Source organism: Ruditapes philippinarum, unplaced genomic scaffold (genome assembly GCF_026571515.1).
Source record: "Ruditapes philippinarum isolate M1 unplaced genomic scaffold, ASM2657151v2 ctg9616_1_1_1_1, whole genome shotgun sequence".
NCBI classification, from domain to species: Eukaryota; Metazoa; Mollusca; class Bivalvia; order Venerida; family Veneridae; genus Ruditapes; species Ruditapes philippinarum.
This window is the reverse complement of record NW_026858453.1, coordinates 1-21,664: the sequence shown is the minus strand read 5'-3', so window position 1 is coordinate 21,664 and position 21,664 is coordinate 1. Positions and strand designations below refer to the sequence as shown.

Below are 21,664 nucleotides of genomic sequence, written 5' to 3'. Positions count from 1 at the left end.
ACATGTATTTAGTAATATATCCTTTATTTAATTTTTCATTCGTTTTCTCTTATAAAGCTCTTGTCAAGTTTAAATGATACTTTTTGGTAAAAAGGAATGACCATTTTTCGTCGTACAATTATTAAATTGTAGACAATTAGTTTGCAAAATTAATAATGTAATTATAGTTTAAACTTACAATTAAATTGAGTTTAGTAGGCTGCCATTTTTATTCCCAACTCTTAATCTTTAACATTTTATAAATTCTCATTCTATCAATTCTCATATATATTGAACTTCAGGAATAATGCTTTTAGATGACATCATTATATTTGTTGAGAAATCATTCAGAAACGGAAAAATAGATAACATATTTTTTTAAGTACGTTAAACGACTAGGCATTTTCAATACGTAACTAACACATTTTTCGCTCTTATAATTGATATCCTCCTAATATTTTCCTGTTCATATTCTTATTCTTTATAAAGATAAATAAATAAATTTAAAATACGAATTATATTTCTCTGACGATAATACTTCGAATGTAATTTTTTTTCAAGGAATGTTTTTTTTTAAAATATTTTATATTTATTATATATTAATATATATTAATAAATGTCTCGTGATAGGAACATTATTATTTGTTAACTTTAAATTCTTGCTGTAATATTCAAACTTTCAGATATGATTACTCTTATCTTGAGCTGTATATTGATTCGGTAACCAGATGCGATGGAAGTGAAACCGCAGAATTACATGTTCCTGTTGAAAGAAATTTTTACAATAATATACAGAACACAAGAGATTTAGCGACCTTTATTTGGCCAAAGGTTTTTTCAGACATGGGCATGACGATTGGGCTTCCTTATTGCACTTACGGTATGGGTGACTCTTTTTAATGCTTTCAAGATCCAAAACATTTCATTCTTTTTTGTTTTCCTTGTCATTGTGATTTTCAAACACAAGTTCCAATTTTAAATAATTTACCCGTTATATTTGAAATAATAACTTAACTTATTGTCCACTTGGTTGATTGATAAAAATAGTCACGCTGGAGCTTCAATCAATTTATAATCAACGTCATAAGGTTTTATATTTCTTTTTGTCTCGATCATATTTGATCGCAATACTGTCTTTAAGTATGATGCATTGTTATCCACATGCAACTTCATTATACCACATTGCCAAAGCGGCAAGGAATTGTACGGTTTGCTCAATAGGTAGTGCGCTTGGTTGTGAGTCGTCGATCTTTACTACGGTCAGGCGCACTGTACCTATGTGACATATGAGATAATCTTTTATTTGCAGAGTTATAATTCTACATAAATATATTGCAAATAGTTAATCGTTTTGATTTTTTATTAACTATGAAAGATAGATTTTGGATTATTTTATTAAAGATTACAAAGCAAGCTTGTTTGGTGATTGGTTTAAATGTGACAAAGATAACAAGTTCATACCAGAGTCGATGGTCTGTATTTATTCCGTAGATGCTTGCGGTTACATGACTGGATGTAGATCTGGGGACCATTTACAAAATTGTGGTAATTCAAATAAAAATCAAATTACATGTTATCATTTGATTCTATTTCTAAAATTTCAAACACGATATTTCATATGACTTAATAAAGTATCGTCGGTATTAAGATAAATAGCCAATTTTCATCGTCGTTTGTCATATATTTAACAAATGTATGTGGAAACATGCATTTTTCATTCAGGCCTGTTCTTGACCGCATGATATATGGTCTTTATCTGAAACTCGTTTTATAGTAACAGGCTTGAATCGCCTGAGAAGGGCTTAAATTACCGATAAAAATTTACTATTATTCAGTTTATCCCTATGTATTTCTCAGGAAGTCAAACTTAAATAAGAAAAAAAAAGATTCACCTATTCAAATTTTGATTGAAAGTTTTATTATTTTTTAGCTCTGAAATTATAATATAACCATAACCATTTGCATGCAAGGAACTAGGGGGCTATAATTGAAATGACGCGCCGATCCCCTCAGAGACTTTGATAGCAAGGGACAATTTGTTAGCAAACAATGACGCAAAACTAGTGTAGAGTGTACCGAGCTAATATGTATGAGTATTTAATATAATACATTAATAATTTCCCTCTAGGTTTCCTTATCTATATGATTTGAATACCAAGATTTCAAAATGGTTGTAATGAAAATTAATTCACTTGAATTTAACAAATATGAAATAAGCAATTTATACACAATACGGATATATTCGTTAACAATCTCAAGTCCAAGTCTCGATGCCTAGTCTCGATGCATTCCTAACAATAACCGTCTCGATGCCTGCCTATTATACTATGCTCGAATTTTTTATATACCTCTGTTTATTTATCTAAACAATTATCAAACACAAATCTTGCAACCCCGTTTACGTTCTACTACATATAACCCTGTAATTCTTTACGGTAGCGTTGCCCCCTAGAGAACACGGATAACATACAATATATAGCAGGTATAACTTTGAAGTTCCAAGATTAGATGTTGATAACCTGATTTTCACCAACACAACTAAATGTCATCTTGAATACCTCTGCTTATATATGCTTAGCACGACAACACCTTCTTGTGGCTATTAATTATTGGCTAATTAACTAACAATATGATTATACAGAACGAGCACCTGCTTTTAATGTAATATAGATCATACTGCAGTATAGTCTGCGTTACAAGTAATGTCAATTGAAACATTGTAGTAGAAACTATTCATACATTTCATTAAAATTACCTCAAAGGAATGCTCACATTATAATTTACAACAGAATAAAAGCAAACTAACCTTGAAAATATAATTTAATAGAACTTATTGCCTACGTTTGTTCAGGTACAAATGTCGTTCCTGTATTAAAGGGCCTTAACTCGTAATAATTGTTACACTAGTGAAAATAATAATAATAAAAACATTGACTAATGACCCATTGTGGTAAACAGGTAATATGTCTTTGCCCCTCACCCCGTTCCCTGCATCCCTTAGATTTACATTATCCCTTGTCAAATTTTTGCGACCTCCTCATTTTGAAAAAAATCTCCCAGATCCTCGCGTTATATGCGATTGGAACTTTCTGAAATTGCTTACAGCTTTAGCTTTTCAAGCAAGAAGTGGCTTTTTTAAATTGAAAGTTTGTAACAATATGCATTTAAAGTTACAACTGATTTTATTGTAATTGTTGTTATCTACTTATACTCTAGAAGATATATTGATAAATTTCTTGATTATAGGAACGCCTCCTTACTAGTAATTGGTTAATTGATTTCATTTCTGCGTTAATATTATCGATATACAGTCCTCACTTGGGAGAGAAGAGTGAGAGTGAGAGAGGGAGAGAGAGAGAGAGGGGGGGGGAGGGGAGAGAGAATGGGGGAGAGAGGGAGAGAAGAGGGAGAGAGATGGTGTAGAAAATATTATGAAAATAAATGACCTTGGTTGTTGTCGTAGCTATGAAATAAACTTAGAAATAATTGTGAAGTTGTTGTTTAAGTCCCACCCTGTTACAAGTACAACTGGTACAAACATATTAATCAAGTCACTTTTATGTGCTCATCAGATATCGTCTTGTGCTAGATAAATATTTAATATAATGAATTTATTGGAAACTTGAATACAATCATATTACGCGAACCTCTCACGGGCATAATATTTTTTATTCAACGAGTTATATAAATTAAGCATTGAATCAACACGAATATATTTTTATATTTTTCACATTTTCAAAATGAGAACGATTTTCAACTAAAAAAGTTATCTTTCATTGACGCCTATAGTGTAACGATAGCAGAAGCGTGCTCTAACTAATTATATATATAATGCGAATAACGTCTCTTCGAAGTGGTATTACACTAAAAGTAATATCGTTTTAATCAATGACTTTATAACATTCCTGCGCCGTGGTGTATGTCATAGATACCATTACTTTTCTATCCATTATTTCTTGTATTTGTTAGTTCAGTAGGACTTTGCGACTTTTGCATTCAACCGAGTTATTTTCATGTCGTTTATAGTATCTGTAAGCATTATGAATTGCAAACTATCAGCTTTTTTCGGTTGCTTTAAAATGACTGACAAATTACCCTCTTAATCTACAATGTATATCTGTGTTTGATATCTGAAACACTTTTTTAATATTAAGTTATAAACAATGTTTTAAATGTGTATTATTGTGTATAGTAGTATTATCGTGTATAATTACTTTCATAGTCGAAATACAATTTGTTGAATCATTTTACAGGTAAAAAAGAGTGACAACAAATATGTTATAACTACTAAAATAAATGGTACGATTAAATGTAATTGTTCGGAATTTTATCACAAATTTCATTTTCAGAAAATTTCCTTTGCCCTGAAAATACAGTCAAATGTCCAGGCAGTTACTGCATTGAACAGAGATTTCTATGTGATGGACATATTGAATGTCCTGGAGGAGAAGACGAGCAAGATTGTAGTAAGTGATCAAGATTTATCATTACTAAATTCAACACCATTTTTTGTTTTGTCTGTTAAATAGCGTTCTATACGGTCGAAATAATTTTGGACGTATGATGTTATACCTCTGGTTTTCCGTTCGTCCGTTCACAAGCAATTTTGTATCCGCTCTTTATTTTTTAACAGATTAAAGGGAATGGAAAATACTTTGCAAGAATTACAAGAAGACTTAAAAAAACGGTTTTGGGGCTTCATAAAATATATGTGTACTGTTAAGTTCAAATATTGTCAGTTGTCAAAATCCTTATCTTAATATATTTCAAAGGAAGGTTACTCTGTTATTACCGTTTATCTATATATTTTCTCTGACAGAATTATCTATGTTTTAAAGGATTTACCTGAAGAATCTCCTGTTTTTAAGATTTAATACGTTCCAATGAAAAGTATTTACTTATATATATTATGATTTGTCTTTTAATTATTCGGAAACTTTTTTATCATAAAAAATAAATATATCCAAGGTAGTAGTATTATACTAATAGTGTTACAGGAACAAAATGGAAATGTGTAATATAATGATTTTATTAAAACAATTACAGAGCTTTTGTTTAAAAATATCATGTACATGGATGGAAGAAATCCAGTATATTCTAACAAAAGGAGCCCGTCACTATGGTTTAACCAGTGCACGTCATTTCTGATTTCAAATCGTTGCGGAAATTTTGACAGCGTTTAGCGGATAAACATTTTCTGTTTCAATTTTTCATAAACTAATGTCCTGCGCACTCTTTAGAACGTCGGTGGCAATAACCAAAAGTTGGAAAATGACTTAAACAATTACTGTTTATAAATTGCGACAATCCTGTTGGTACATGCAGGTAGTTCCTGGAGTATACGGATCTGCATTACATCGTTATTGTTCATATGTATGAATTTGTTACAATTATGTCTATTATAGCACACTGAGATCAAGTTTTCCATGTTCTTTTGCTTCATTCGTGGTATCTTAAAATTGATATAATGTATTCTAAATTTTAAAACTGTACAAGCACATTCTGTTTATTATCTAGAATTAGTAAAAATCAAAAGTATTTCGGATACGTAAACACATGAATTATATGTAAACAGCTCAGAATAATTTTTTTTACAAAAGATAATATATTATACTCAAAAATTAGTAAAATGTTGTTATGCTCCATAATGGTGAAGAACATGCGTGCTTCTTTATACGCATGTCTGCCATATATATTCACTTACACACAATTACATACTCTTTTAAATCTCAAAGAGTCTCATTTTATTCTCCATATTATTAAAATTAATATTTTTGGTCCTAAATTTGTTTAGCGTAGCTGTATTAATAATTGTGTTTTCAAATACAAGTGTATGTTACAAAATTGCCTGCTTCATTTTATGCATCTCAAAAGTAAAACTGCTAGCATATTCCTCGCCTGGTAAATTTTCCGTAGAGTAGACTAAACAAGAAGCTCAATATTATTGCGTTTAATCCTAACTTTTAAATGATTTGTCAGAGATAAATGAGGGTAACAAGGGACTCATAATTCTCAACTTTTAGAAATGCATCTTTTTTTTTATCTTATTTCAAATTTGTGTATAACTAATGTCTTGACCACTACAACCCAAGTTCAATCATTGACAACCCAGCATGCACTCAAAAGTAAGGTCAATTTAACATTTAATTACATTTATTTTTTTCACACATCTCGAATATAGATTTATTAATAGGCTGGTAATAAGGACAAACTTTGTAATTCTACAAAAAATATATATTTTAATGCTATGTATTTATCATTATCATATCATCATAAGATATCATTTCAAGTTTAATACAAAATCCAAAAAGAGAATTACAAAGGTCATAAATCATAACATTTATTATCATTCATTCGATAATTTGCTTTGGCAATAGTCTTAATCTATGAAAAACCTTACATAATACTGACTTCACATCAAATGTCTTCTTCAAAGATATTTCTTGTTTAATTTTATCTGATTTGATTACTTACTTCAGCTTGTGAAGATTCGGATAGAGAAGTTATCTTATTTGTGGAAGATGGAGACCCTGAAAGCGGAGAAACAGCAGTACATTTAGCTAAACAATTTTTTACAAACGCTAAGGATAGTGTTGTGAGATTATTTTATTTTAGGAGTCTGAATATATCAGTGGATTTTGACATTACATTTAGGTTGTTGGAAATACGAGAAGAACGTGTAAATCAATTACAAAAAAATGAATGCAAGTATACAACAATGGCAAGAGACTTTCTTAAAAGGCTGCGCTTTACCAAATCAGATAAAAGAGGTATTATTGTGCTTGAGAATAGTAATGAATCAGCAGTTGTTTCCAGCTTAGCATTGTCCAATCTCTCACAACCAGAGTTTTCAGTATATCGGGTGATAAAAGATTTCAGTTCTTCCCTTTATAAGGATGATAAATACAAATTTGTAAAAGATATTCATATCAGTAAATGGAGGTCTCTGTATTGGACAGGATTCAGGAGATTTCCAGAAATATGTACAGGTGAGTGAAAGAGATGAAATATTCTTTAAGTAAGTAGTAAATACATTTAAACCCACCTGCAGTTAACAAAAGGAATATATTGGATGTATACATATGTAACTGTGGACATATGAAGAAAATGGCGATAATAATGAAAGCAATTAAGGTATGTCTCCTTTAAGGGGCACTGTAAGGAATTAACAATTGAAAATATAAGCCAGAGATATACTTTTAAGGTCACATATATGCAACATTTGCTTACGGTTTACAAGTTATAGCGACTTATATGAATAACATTCGGGTATGAGAAATACTTTTTTCAGAAATGACAAATATTTGTATAATCTATAATATCATCCTCAAGATAAATGTTTTTTATTGCTTATTGTTGTTTAAAAAAATAGCATTAAGCTAACAAATCACACAAGCTTAATGTTGTTTCTTTGCTAAATGATTGAGATATTCATAAATAGTTTACCCTACGCCAACCGTTTTAAACACTTGTTTGACAGTTTTCTTTCTTCGAGGGTCTAATGTAAAGTATATTTGTTATATTGCCTACCTTCGAAGAAGAGGGGGTATATTGTTTTTCTAATGTCGGTCTATCGGTCCGTCTGTCTGTCGGTCTGTCTATCGGTAGACCACATGATTACCACTGATTAAATTAAAAACTACTTTTCAGAAAGTCTTCATATTTCACATACTTATTGTGCATAACTAGTAGATAAACCTTATTGTTTTGTGATCACTAGATCAAGGTCAAGGTCACCGGGCCCTTAAATGTTACAATAGTTTTCGCTCATTATCTTGAAAACTATTTATTACAAAGTCTTTATATTTCACATACTTATTGGTCATATCTAGTAGAAGACCCCTATTGATTTTAAGGTCACTAGGTCAAAGGTCAAGGTCACAAGTGTTTTAAATGGCAGAATGGCTACCGCTCATAATTTGAAACTATTTATCACAAAGTCTTCATATCCCAAGTACTGATTTGACATGACTAGAAAATGGCGAATATTTCATTTGGGGTTACTAGGACAAAATTAATAGGTCACATGGGCCTTAAATGTCAGAATGATTTCTGCTCTTTATTTTGAAAACCATTTATCACAAAGTCTTTATGCTTCAAATAATGATAGGCCATAACTAGACCCTAATTGATTTAAGGGTTACTAAGTCAAAGGTAAAGGTCACATGGGGTCTTTAATGGTTATATGGTTTCCACTCATTGTCTCAAAAGCTATTCACCACAATATCATATTTCAAATAGTGATTGGATATAACTAGTACATGATCCCTATTGATTTGGGGGTCACTAGATCAAAGGTCACGGTCACAGGGGCTTGAAATGTCAGAATGGTTTAAAAACTATCGCAAAGTCTTCATATTACATATACTGATTCGTCCTTACTAGTTGTTGACAGCTTTTGATATTGGAGAAAGTAAGTCAAAGGTCTAGGTCATAGGTGACTTTACTGTCAGAATTGTTTCAGCTCATTATCTTGAAAACAAAATCTCATATATCACATATTGATTGGACATAACTAGTAGATGACCTCTACTGATTTTCGGTATGCTATGTCAAAGGTCAAGGTCACAGGCCTTTAGATGTCAGAATGGTTTCCACTCATTATTTTGAAAACCATGTATCACAAAGTCTTCATATTTCACAAGGTCAAGGTCACAAGGTTTCCGCTTATTATCTTTAAAACTATTTATCACAAAAATCATATTTCATATACTGAGTGGTCATATTTAGTAGATGGCCTCTATTGAATTTGAAGTAGCTAGGTCAAAGGTCAAGGTCACATGGGCCTTTAATAGTATGTTTTTCGCTCATTGCCTTGACAGTCTCCATATTTAACATAGTGATGGTCATAACAAATAGATTTATTTTTGTTTCACTATATCAAAGATCAAGGAACAATGGTTTAGAAAATCTTCATATTTTACATTATGATTGGTCATAACTAGTAGATGACACCTATTGAACTTTGGATAACTAGGTCAAATGTCGAGGTCACAGGTGCCTTAAATGTCAGAATGGTTTCCGCTCAGTGTCATAAAAACCAATTGTTACAAAGTCTTCATATTTCACATATTGAATATGCATATATAGTAGATTACTCCAACAGAGTTTGGTATCCCTAGTTCAAAGGTCAAGGCCACAGCATCCGCTTATTACCTAGAAAACTTTACACAAATTCTTCATATTTAAATATTGATTAGTCTTAAGGGGGGTCACTACTTTAAAGGTCAATGTCTTTATATTTCGAATATTTATTGGTCATTATGTTTCTTTTTTCCATACTTCCATGTACCCATTTATGGCAAAATTATCAATATTATAAGTCAATGGCTTGAAAGTGGGCCATATGTATCGTTTGACATTTCTTGTTTAACTTAAAGATTTTTAACTTTCTTTAGCCACCAAATAACTACTATAATTATAAAATTAAAATTTAACAATTTTTTCTGTCCAAAGGGTTTTTTGAGACTGTATATAACTAACGTTAAACAAAACACTATTGACCATTATTATACGAAACCCCTAGTTTCAATGAAGTTGAACGAAATTCTTGCTTTTTGAATACTTTTCAAATCGGAGGTGTTGCATTGGGTGGGTTATATATTAAGATTCAAATTTTGTTGATCATATAAATAAATTTATTCAAAGTTTATATTTTTCTGTAAAACATCCGTAATCTGTGTTCTTTTTAGAGGCTTCATACGTTCCATGTGCTGGGAAGTTCAGATGTTCTTCAAGTAAACAATGCATACCAATTGAACAAGTGTGTGATAATGTGGTGCATTGTAGAAATGGTGACGATGAAAGACTGTGTAACTCTGTGTGTCCTAAGAAATGTAATTGTGTTGGTGACTTAATTAATTGTAGGGCGGCCAACATTTCTCTGTCAGATTTATCATCACTGACAAAATATGTCAGAAGTGTTGATCTAAGTAAAAACCCAACAATTAAAGACATACACGAAAACCATTTAAATTTTTATTTTATGTTACGTTTAAATATTTCGTCGTGTGACATTCATCATGTTGACAACACAACTTTCTCTAACTTAAAACAATTGGTGTTGTTAGATCTTAGTAACAATAGAATACAACAGGTACCAGTTGTGTTTAGCAAGCTTCGTTATCTTAACATTTCATCATGTGACATTCGTCATGTTGATAAAAATTATTTCGTAAATTTACAATATCTGTTTTCGTTGGATCTTAGTGGCAACAAAATACGACTATTACCTGATATGGTATTTGGCATGCTCCGGTATCTTTCCCACTTGAATCTTGATAGGAACTATGAATTGACAGAGATTTCATCGACAGCTTTTACAGGCTTAAAATCAGTAAAAAACATAAACATAACAGGCACAAGCTTGAAAAGGATAAGCTCCCTTACATTTTCAGACTTAAATTTGAACAGTATTGATATTTCTTACAACAAAATTGAGGAGATTGAAAATGATGCCTTCAACATTTCCCAAGTACGTAAAATCTATTTTGAAGGAAATAATGTGATAAAGTTTGGAACACAAATTTTTAACGGCATAACATTCCTTCGAGAGCTTCATACACCTGCATTTAAATTCTGCTGTATCCGCCCTTGTTATGTCCCTGAAGAAGATTGCAGACCTTTATACAAAAATGAGTTTTCTTCATGTGAAGACCTAATTAAAAACCCTGTACTTCAAGCAATTCTTTGGATAGTTGGAATAGCTTCATTATGCGGAAATCTATCTTCAATCATCTACCGTCTTGTCTATGATCGCGAAAGGCTAAAGATAGGTTATGGCATATTTGTCACTAACCTTGCAGTTGCAGATTTCCTGATGGGTGTGTACCTGATAATGATAGCAGTTGCTGATTCATTCTATAGAAACAGGTATTCATTTCTGCATGAAACCTACATTTTATAACTGATTCTGAACTACTTATCTCTACAGTAACAAGTACGTCAGTGTTATTGATTCACTCAACAAATATGGGTCATTGGTTTCTTCAAAATTTCTCTTAAAACAAAACAGGTACTGACTCTTACAGCAATTTGTACACAAATTCCAGATACTGTTTCCTATGAATCTTTTCCGCAATGCATATTTCTTATTTTCTTTTTAAAAAGATGTTTAGCAACAGATATTAATATCGATATATAGTCTACAAAAATACTACCTATATATGACAGTATACATGTATGATAGATTTAGAGTAACTTGGCCTACGCAAGTGCTAATTTACCGAAAACTGATATGCCATAAATTATTTACTATTACATAGAATAAATTGTCTTGATATGTCACTTGAAGTTCTTTTTGTTTTGAAAGTATATTATGTAGTACTTATTGTCGATGATTTTTTATATAGGTAAGATTGGCATCGATCTTTATTAACTCGTCATGTTAAAAAGAAATGACATAATGATTATGAATGAATTCAAATAATTAAATTCAGAGAAAGGAACACATCATTAAAATCAAATAAGATTCACTCCTTCAACTAAAACTATTGTTCAATTCATTTTCAGATACACTTTTGTGGATGATTATTGGAGAAACAGTAATTGGTGTGTTACCGCAGGGATTCTGTCTACAGTTTCGTCTGAAGCCAGCGTTTTCTTTCTTTGCTTCATTACCTTGGACAGACTATTAGTGATCAAGTTTCCATTTGGCACAGTGAGGTTTAGACCTACAAAGGCTTATATCTGCTGCGGAATATGCTGGTTTATTTCCATAACCCTGTCGATCATTCCAATTCTTTACACAAGTCACTTCAAAAACCAATTCTACTCTAAAACAGGGGTATGCATCGCACTGCCTTTGACGCGAGATAAACCTCCGGGATGGATGTATTCCGTGTCAATTTTCGTTGGTTTAAATTTCTGCACTTTTATTCTTGTTGCTGTAGGACAGTTAGCCATATTCAAAGAACTTCGACGGGCGTCAGTTATGAAGAAGACACAACAATCAAGAAAGCGTGATTTGAAAGTTGCTAGGAATCTTATTCTCGTTGCAACAACTGACTTTTTATGTTGGTTTCCGATAGGGGTCATGGGTAAAGTCTCATATAAGCCATACATTGGAATGAACATTCATTTTCAAAGTCCCCTTTGCGATTAATGCATAAAATCTTATAACGAACCTTTGACTTACACAATACTTAATGCAATACCTATCATACAGTTTAATCAAGAGAATCATATATGTGTGTTCCATATTCGAATGCAGTACTAAAAAACGAAACGTCTTAAGATATATTTTTTCAAACATATTTTTCAAAATATTGAAGCGTCTGTTCAGATTTGCTTGCCTCACACAATCCTGTCTGTTCAGTCAAATATACACAAATAAAAACTGTTAAATAACAATAATATCTTCTTCAGGTATTTTGTCATTAATTGGATTTGCGATTCCAAGTGATGTGTATGCATGGACAGCAATTTTTGTGTTACCAATTAACTCTGCACTCAACCCATTTCTGTATACGGTGTCAGCAATACTCGGAAAGAAGGTAATTTAGAATAATGGTTTGCTTTCTCGCTGTTATTTGCATTGAAATTATAATATTCGTCACTCATGATTCGTCGTTCTCTTCATTTTATTTCAATGTGAATTCGCCTTAACCAGTCGGTGGATTTTGACCAAAATTCACAAAAGTAACCGTTAGACTTCCCTTATATAAATAGTTTTAGACCTAGCCTGGTGCACCGAAAAATAACAAAAGCTAAATATACAGGTTAGAATCGAGGTTGCTTTTTAGAGAAAGTTGTAAAAATTATGATAAGGAATAATACTTTTAAAAGGGGCGGTTAGTTGGGATATCGACATTTCTCTTGTTTACTACAGGGATAATGAGTAAAGATATTGCTGATTTTAACTTCTATTGACTTGGGTATTTTTGACAAATTATTTTGACAATGGTTAAGGTGTATTCAATTTGAATTTACGCAATTACAGCTCTTGATAGGTGGTGAATAATATATTGTCACACGACTTAATTTTGATTAAGCAATATGATACAAATCACTTAATTGGTACACAATTGGTTATTTGTACACATGTCGCCTTTTTGAGGTTTTTGGACAATCGAGCGCAACATTTGTGACTTGTAAATATTCTTACAATATTTTATGTACTGACCCTGCCTATTAGATAAACCAGTTGTTGTTTTATCTAATGTTAGTCTGGCAAATGATTGAATTAGAACTTTAACATTTAATCTGCTCTAAATTTCTTAAATCATCTGAAACGTTGGTTTTTTAATACACCAAAGGAGCCCTGTTTACAAGACACACTTCACAACATCATGTATTATTCATTGAAACGGCCATGATATCCACAATATTCATGCAATCAAAAGCTTTGGAATCTATGAAAACGGAAAAGTTACCAATTAATAATAAAGTTCCTCGTACTGTTTAATCATGAGAATAAGCATCACAAAAGTAAAAGCGCCAAGAAAAAAAGGAAAAGGGGATTCCTAAAGTACGCCCGATACGGCAAAATTAAAATGCTGACGACTTGGTTTCACTGACCCTTTTCATTAAAATAATACTTAACGCGAGCTACCGTGTACATCCCAAGTACCGGCTTGAGCTAAATGCAATACTTTAACCTAATAGGTCAAATATTAAAATTAGAAAGGAACATCCAGAGTTTGGTGTCATTGCGATTTTTTGAGAATCTCTTTATGGACGGAGATCTTTTAAGAATCAGGTTTCGTTTTCCTCTTTTTATTTTTAGAGTTTTAATCCAAGCATTGGTGAGCAGAGTCGAACAATGGTCCAGAAAGGTAAACATCGAACACTACTGTAGTTTATCGTTCATGTTTTTTGTTTTGTTTCATTGTCAAGTAATAATTTCATATGGACCAATTAACAATGACAGTATGCCATATATTATAAATCAAATCGTTTTACCTTAAATATTCATTCATGGTGTGTCAAAATATCATACTCAATGTATCAATGTCAATATAATATATTGTATATATTTGTATTGTCTAGAGCACCGATAGTAGTAAGCGATAACATTTCTTTTAAGACAATGAATGTTAGCTCTAGGTTTTTAATTTATAATGAGATATCATATCATGCCTATGCAAATTCTAATGTTTTATTCGCATCAAACTGTGTGACGTTTGCTTCAGAACTTATTATTTTTTTGCCCCTTAAATGCATACTTAGTATCTACTCTACAACACGGTTCAAAATGTTAATACTAGTTAATTTCTAAATGAAATCAATGTTATAAGTGTATGACGCTGGTTTGATGTTATTAATATTGATTGCAATTGCGATAACTTGTTAATATGTTATACTTGATAGTTTCTTTAATTGCAATACCTTACAATGCAGCTCACTGTGTATAACATCTGAAATTTGATTGAAAATTTGGTCTTGATAAATTATACATGTATATATATTTCATATATTTGTTTGTTTCCGGTATAAATCCTTGACAGGAATATTTAATATATGTTTTGCAGAATATGGCAGCGTCATTTTAAAATATCAGAAATTAAGCAGATCTGTTCGCATGAAACAAGAAGGTGTTCCCATAGGAACAATGCGTAGTATCCAAGAAATACTAAATGACGATAGATGTTTGTCAATCAGTATTGTTGCAGCACTATCCAAACAACTTGCCGAATATCTTTGTCTGTTAGATGAGTGTTTCATTGTCATAGACGAGATATGTGAGACGAATGTTTACATAACAAAGGTATATACCTAATTGTCAAATTATTATATCACTCCTTATCAGGTATGTATGCATTTTCCAAGATAAGGGTAAAATTCAGTCAAGGTTGCACTCATAAGGATAAAAGGGAAAACAACACACAGAGTGGGAGCATATAGCGTTGCACTTGTCCGTCCGTCCGTCACGCCGTACGTCTGTCCGTCCGTCCGTCTGTCCGTACGTCCCGAAATCTTGTGAACGCAACTCCTCTTAAACCGGATGGCAGATTTTGCTTAAACTTTCAGGGATAAACAACCTTAATATGTAGATGGTAGTAAAGGAAGGAATTTTTGCTGCGACCAAATTTAACAGAATTATGACCCTTTGTTGATTTTTTTCACTATATACTATGTAGAAATTTTGTGAACGCAACTCCTCTTAACAGGATGGCAGATTTTGCTTAAACTTCCAGGAATGAACAACCTTAATATGTAGATGGCAGTAAAGGAAGGAATTTTCTCTGCAACCAAATTTAACAGAATTATGGCCCTTTGTTGATTTTTTCACTATATACTATGTAGAATTTTTGTGAACGCAACTCCTCTTAAACCGGATGGCAGATTTTGCTTAAACTTCTAGGGATGAACAACCTTAATATGTAGATGGTAGTAAAGGAAGGAATTTTCGCTGCGACCAAATTTAACAGAATTATGGCCCTTTGTTGATTTTATCACTATATACTATGTAGAATGTTGTGAACAAAACTCCTCTTAAACCAGATGGCAGATTTTGCTTAAACTTCCAGGGATGAACAACCTTAATATGTAGATGGTAGTAAAGGAAGGAATTTTCGCTGCGACCAAATTTAACAGAATTATGGCCCTTTGTTGATTTTTTCACTATATACTATGTAGAAATTTTGTGAACAAAACTACTCTTAAACCAGATGGCAGATTTTGCTTAAACTTCCAAGGATGAACAACCTTAATATGTAGATGGTAGTAAAGGAAGGAATTTTTGCTGCAACCAAATTTAACAAAATTATGGCCCTTTGTTGATTTTTTCACTATATACTATGTAGAAATTTTGTGAACGCAACTCCTCTTAAACCGGATGGCTGATTTTGCTTAAACTACCAGGGATGAACAACCTTAATATGTAGATGGCAGTAAAGGAAGGAATTTTCGCTGCGACCAAATTTAACAGAGTTATGGCCCTTTGTTGATTTTTTCACTATATACTATGTAGAAATTTTGTGAACAAAACTCCTCTTTAACCAGTTGGCAGATTTTGCTTAAACTTCCAGGGATGAACAACCTTAATATGTAGATGGTAGTTAAGGAAGGAATTTTTGCTGCGACCAAATTTAACAGAATTATGGCCCTTTGTTGATTTTTTTTACTATATACCATATATATGTTGTCAGTGGGGGCATCCGTGTCCTTTGGACACAGTTCTAGTTTTAAATGCGATGAACTATCATTTTTATACTAAGTACACAAATTGATCTAATAATATGGTTTTTTAAATGATTCCCGAAACAATCTGACTTGGTTCAGCTCCTTCAGGCTTGATTAATACATTTGATAATTTTCTTTTCCATAGGGTAAATATCCAATTGTTGTTATAGATGCAAAATCTTCGATAGCTGCCGATGAAAGAGCTCTACAGGAAAATATTTGCCAATATGGAAAACTTCTTCGAAAACTTGTTTCAAAATGTGATAAGAATTTGAAATAAATAAGAAAAGAAACGCAATGGTGTTAACTATTTGTTTCTTAGTTTTATGACACATCTATTACTCGTATTTTAGTTTGAACTAGATTTACTGTAAATGGCAAACTGTATAGTATGTCTGTTTAATTGAGTTAGAATTGATGAAGTCATGTTTTGTATATATGTTTCAATAAATTTTCTGATTTATATTTCATACAGTGACAAATCGTTGCTTATATTTAACGAGAGTTTTGTTGTTGTTGTTGTTGTTTGTATGTTGTTTTTGTTGTTGTTGGTACTGGTTGATATAAACGTGGGTAATTATATTTATCTTTATCAATTATTCATATGCTATTTAATTTTATAAATGTCTTGACGTTGACCAAGTTTTTTTATCAATTTTTAGTAAATGTTTTAACAATGTATTGACGACCAGATAACCCCTGGTCCTTATTTCTTGACTATTTTTTATTTTGAGTGTATTCATTATGATGTTTTATTCAAACTTATCATGTTGTTAACATCTATTTTAGTTAAGATAATTTAAATACATACATTCAATCATTAATCTGTTTCTATTTATTCAAAGTCGAATATTTCATACAGTGACAAATCGTTGGTTATATTTGTCATAAATAGAATCCGTTGGACTAACATACCAATGACTGCTGCACAGAGTCATGTCATTTGCTTTAGGATACAACAAATAAGTACTTACTAGTTGAATGAATTATTGTCATTTATTTTTGAAATGACTGTTCTCAACAATAAATCTTTATATTTTTACCAAATGTTTATAATCTAATGTTTTACAAAATATCTAACTAAGAATTCTAAGCAAAGGTTGGTCATCAGAACCGCCTACATGCAAAATTATAATCTACAAAGTCATAAATCATCAATAAATGGAGGTGGAGGGGAGGTGGTGGTACAGCTTAATTCTAAGTAAATTTTAATTCAGTTGCAATGCTTATTCTGCATCAACTTCTCGCTGAAAGATGGCGAATGTTTATCAGCAATTTATCATGCCGCTGTGATACGGTTAGAACAAAGAAATCATGCACTGATCACGCGCTGGTGTCATAAGAGTTACACACCGTGAAAGTTACTAACTAAATAAAGCTGCCGACCACAAAATACCCTCCTTCCACCTTCGGCTGTATACACCTTAAAGATTATAAGTCCAATTTTTTCAATCCAAAGAACTTTATCTTCGATGAAAGTAATATTTAACGTTTTTGTTGTTGTTCTTCATTATTGTTGTTTGTTGTTTTTGTGTCGTTGTTGGTTGATATTAACTTGTATAATGATATTTCATTTTCTTATCAGTTATTTATATGATATTTAATTTTATAAATGTCTTGACGTTGACCATGTTTTTTATCAATTTTTAGTAAATGTTTTAATAATATTATTGCCATTAACGACCAGATAACCAGTTATCTATAATAACTGGCTCATTTTTAGTTTTAATTGTATTCATTATGATGTTTTCTTTAAACTTATCATGTTGTTAACATGTACATTAATTAAGATATTTTAATCACATACATTAAATCATTAATCTTTTTTCTATTTTCTCGAAGTCGTTCATATTTCATATAGTGACAATCGTTGCTTATTTTTAACGTTTTTTGTTGTTATTTTTAGCTCACCTGCCACAAAGTGACATGGTGAGCTTTTGTAATTTGGTGATCACTTTTCGTCCGTCTGTCCGTCGTCCGTAAACTTTTACTTTGAACGGCATCCCCTCATAAATCGCTAAGCCAATTTCATCCAAACTTCACAGGAATGGTTCATTGGTGGTCACCTTTAAAAATTGTTCAAATAATTTAATTCCATGCAGAACTCTGGTTGCCATGGCAACAGAAAGAAAAAACTTAAAATATCTTCTTTTAAAAAAACGAAAGAGCTAGAGCTTAGATATTTGGCATGAAATATCTTCTAGTAGCCACAGGGTGTCTCTGCTTTTATTTATATGTATATAGTAAATACTTAAAAAAATCTTCTTTTAAAAAACCAAAAGAGCTACAGCTTAAATTGTTAGCATTAAACATTTTCTGATAAGTTTCTACCAAGTTTGTTCAAATAAAAGCCCTAGGGTCAAAATTGACCCCGCCCCTTGGGGGTCATCGATTTTCCTTATATGTATATAGTGAAAACTTAAAAATCTTCTTTTAAAAAAACCGAAAAAGCTAGAGCTTAGATATTTGACATTATACATTGTCTGATGAGTGTCTATCAAGTTTGTTCAAATAAAAGCCCTTGGATTAAAATTGGTCCTGCCCCGGGGGTCAATGTTTTCCTTATATGTCTGTAGTAAAAACTTAAATAATCTTCTTCTAAAAAACCGAAAGTGCTAGACCTTAAATATTTGGTATGAAACATTGACTAATAAGTGTCTACCAAGTTTGTTCAAATAAAAGCCCTGAGGTCATAATTGGTCCTACCCAGGGGGTCATTGATTTTCCTTAAATGTATATAGTAAAACCTTAAAAAATCTTCTTTTAAAAACCCAAAGAGTTAGAATGAAACATCTTCTTGTGAGTGTCTACCAAGTTTGTTTAAATAAAAGCTCCAGGGTTAAATTGGCCCCGCCCCGGGGTCTGATATTTCTTGTATGTCTATAGTAAAAACTTAAAAAATCTTCTTTTAAAACCCCAAAGAGCTAGAGTTTAGATATTCATCATGAAACATCTTGTGATGGGTGTCTACAAAGTTGGTTAAAAAAGCCACTGGGTTAAAATTTGTCCCGCCCCAATGGCCGATATACAGGTGAGCGATTTCAGGGCCATCATTGCCCTCTTGTTTATTATTGTTTTTGTTTGTTGTTTTTGTGACGTTGTTGGTTGATATTTTACTTGTATTATGATTATTTTTTTTCTTATCAATTATTTATATAATATCTATTTTTATAAATGTCTTGACGTTGACCATTTTTTTTATCAATTTTAAGTAATTTTTTTAATAATATTATTGCCATTGACGACCAGATAACCCGTTATCTAAAATAATTGACTCATTTTTAGTCCCCTACCGGTTTACCGGAGGGGACTTTAGGTTTACCCTCCGTCCGTCAGTCCGTCCGTCTGTCCGTCCGTCAGTCCGTCCGTCCACAAAACTGGATCCCGCAATAACGCAAAAAGTACTGAAAATATTTTAATGAAACTTGATATATGGATAGATGGCAGTATGGAGATTATGCACGTCTTTTTCTTTTCTTCCTATGTTGAAAATTCTGGTTGCTATGGCAACAAATAGACTGAAAATATGACAAATTTTACACATAAACTGGATCCCGCGATAACGCAAAAAGTACTGAAAATATTTTTATGAAACTTGATATATGGATAGATGGCAGTATGGAGATTATGCACGTCTTTTTCTTTTCTTCCTATGTTGACAATTCTGGTTGCTATGGCAACAAATAGACTGAAAATATGGCAAATTTTACACATAACCTGGATCCAGTGATAACACAAAAGTACTGAAAATATGTTTATGAAACTTGACAAATGGGTAGATGGAAATTATTCACATCCTTTTCTTATCTTCCTATGTTGAAAATTCTGGTTGCTATGGCAACAAATAGACTGAATTTCAAGATTTCTGATTCTAGTTTTTAAGTTTTTTCACTATAAGTTCTTTATTTCTTAAGGTATTTTCTTCAAACTTTAAATATAAGTTGCTTGTCATCAACCACATCATATGTGACAAGGTTTACAACTCTAGCACAAAATTTATCAGAATTACCTCCCTTGAACTTGAAATTTTCATGGTAAAAACATTGTTTTTTTTAATAACTTCTTTTTCTGAATGTATCTACTTTCAAACTTCATATAAATGTTTCTTATTGTCACTCAACATTTGTGAGTGTTCAATACTCTAGCAAGACCATTTCCAGAATTATGCCCCTTTTGAACTTAGACTTTTTTTTGAGAAATTGGTAATTTTTACTCCAACTTCTTCAATCATGATAGGATTTTAAAAATGTTATATTTTGATAACAGGGATGTTAAAAAAGTAACTTTAGAGTGTCTTTCAGTCTGTCTGTACATAAAAACTATTTCCTGTGATCACTTTTAAAGAACTTTTTCAACAAATTTACTTTAAATAGGAACCTAAGTGAATGGCCAATGGCCCATAGAATGTTGCTTGGGCTCTTACCGGTAGGGGACTTATGGATTGCTTGCAATACTATGATAATTGCTTTTTTTATTTAAATTGTATTCATTATAATGTTTTTTTAAAACTTTTCAATGTTGTTAACATTAATTTGAATTAACGCATTTCAATCACATAAATTCAATCATTTATGTATTTTTATGTCCTGTTGTGATCAGTGTTGTTTTAGTAACTGTTTAGTGATATTTTGTGAAGGAAGAGTTAACCTAGCGGGTAAGTTGTGCGCTTTTCAGTGATTGTGTATCATGGAATCGAGACCTGATCAGAAACATGCATCATAATTTGGCATTTATAGTTCAAAAAGCGAACTTGAAAGGGATGATTAAAAATTAATTGAAGCTGTTGTCACAGTTAGGTTTAATAAATAACTATGTTTAAACAAATATAACGTGACATTTTGTCATAAATGTTGAAAAAATAGTATTTGTATAGAATTTTCAAGAAAAGCTCCCCCTACAGGTGGTCAGAGAAACTTGATACGTTATTATGATGTTAATAATTGCTAGTAAGTCAGCCAACCAACATCATATTGCAGTTTTCTTTTCTTAAATTGTTTTTGATTTTGTGTTATTTGAATTTATAATAATTTGATCTTTTATTTGTATAAGATTGGTACTTATGTTGTTGTTGTTGATATTGTTGTTTGTTTATAATAATTACATAGATATTTGATATTATTATAATAGTAATTTGTCATTTATGTTTTGTTGTTGCAATTTAGCTCACCTGACCACGAAGTGGTCAATGTTAGGTATAGTGATGGGGCTATGTTCGGCGTCCGTCGCCGTGCGTAGTGCGTTGTTCGTCTTGTGGGTTCTTAACAATCTAGCAGTCACAGTTTTGATTGTATTATCATCAAACTTTGTCAGAATGTTTGTCTCAATAAAATACAGGCCAAGTTCGAAGATGGGCCATCTCCGGTCAAAAACTATGTCACAGGAGATTAAAAAAAGAAAAAGCTTGTTAACACTCTACTGGCTGCAGTTTTTATCCAAATATTCTAGTTATTTGTCAGGAAGGTTGTTTTTTCAGATGATTTCTAGGTCAAGTTAGGAGATGGGTGATCTCGGTTCAAAAAGAGAAGAAAAATAGAAAAAGCTTGCTAACACTGTAGTGGCA

General features: G+C 31.7%; 1 protein-coding gene across 1 annotated transcript in view; it reads left to right on the top strand.

Moving 5' to 3' along the window:
* LOC132753212 (uncharacterized) overlaps window positions 1-18,304 on the top strand; it is a gene marked incomplete at its 5' end in the record, with an annotated part of 55,516 nt that extends 37,212 nt beyond the window's left edge. Inside the window, 10 exons of the mRNA XM_060743655.1 lie at window positions 663-859; window positions 1,381-1,524; window positions 4,329-4,445; window positions 6,459-6,968; window positions 9,672-10,851; window positions 11,491-12,017; window positions 12,346-12,473; window positions 13,706-13,754; window positions 14,451-14,686; window positions 16,250-18,304. Of these exons, the coding sequence (XP_060599638.1) occupies window positions 663-859; window positions 1,381-1,524; window positions 4,329-4,445; window positions 6,459-6,968; window positions 9,672-10,851; window positions 11,491-12,017; window positions 12,346-12,473; window positions 13,706-13,754; window positions 14,451-14,686; window positions 16,250-16,384 (3,223 nt within the window). The remainder of the gene's footprint in view (window positions 1-662; window positions 860-1,380; window positions 1,525-4,328; window positions 4,446-6,458; window positions 6,969-9,671; window positions 10,852-11,490; window positions 12,018-12,345; window positions 12,474-13,705; window positions 13,755-14,450; window positions 14,687-16,249) is intronic.
* Window positions 18,305-21,664: the final 3,360 nt, after the last annotated feature.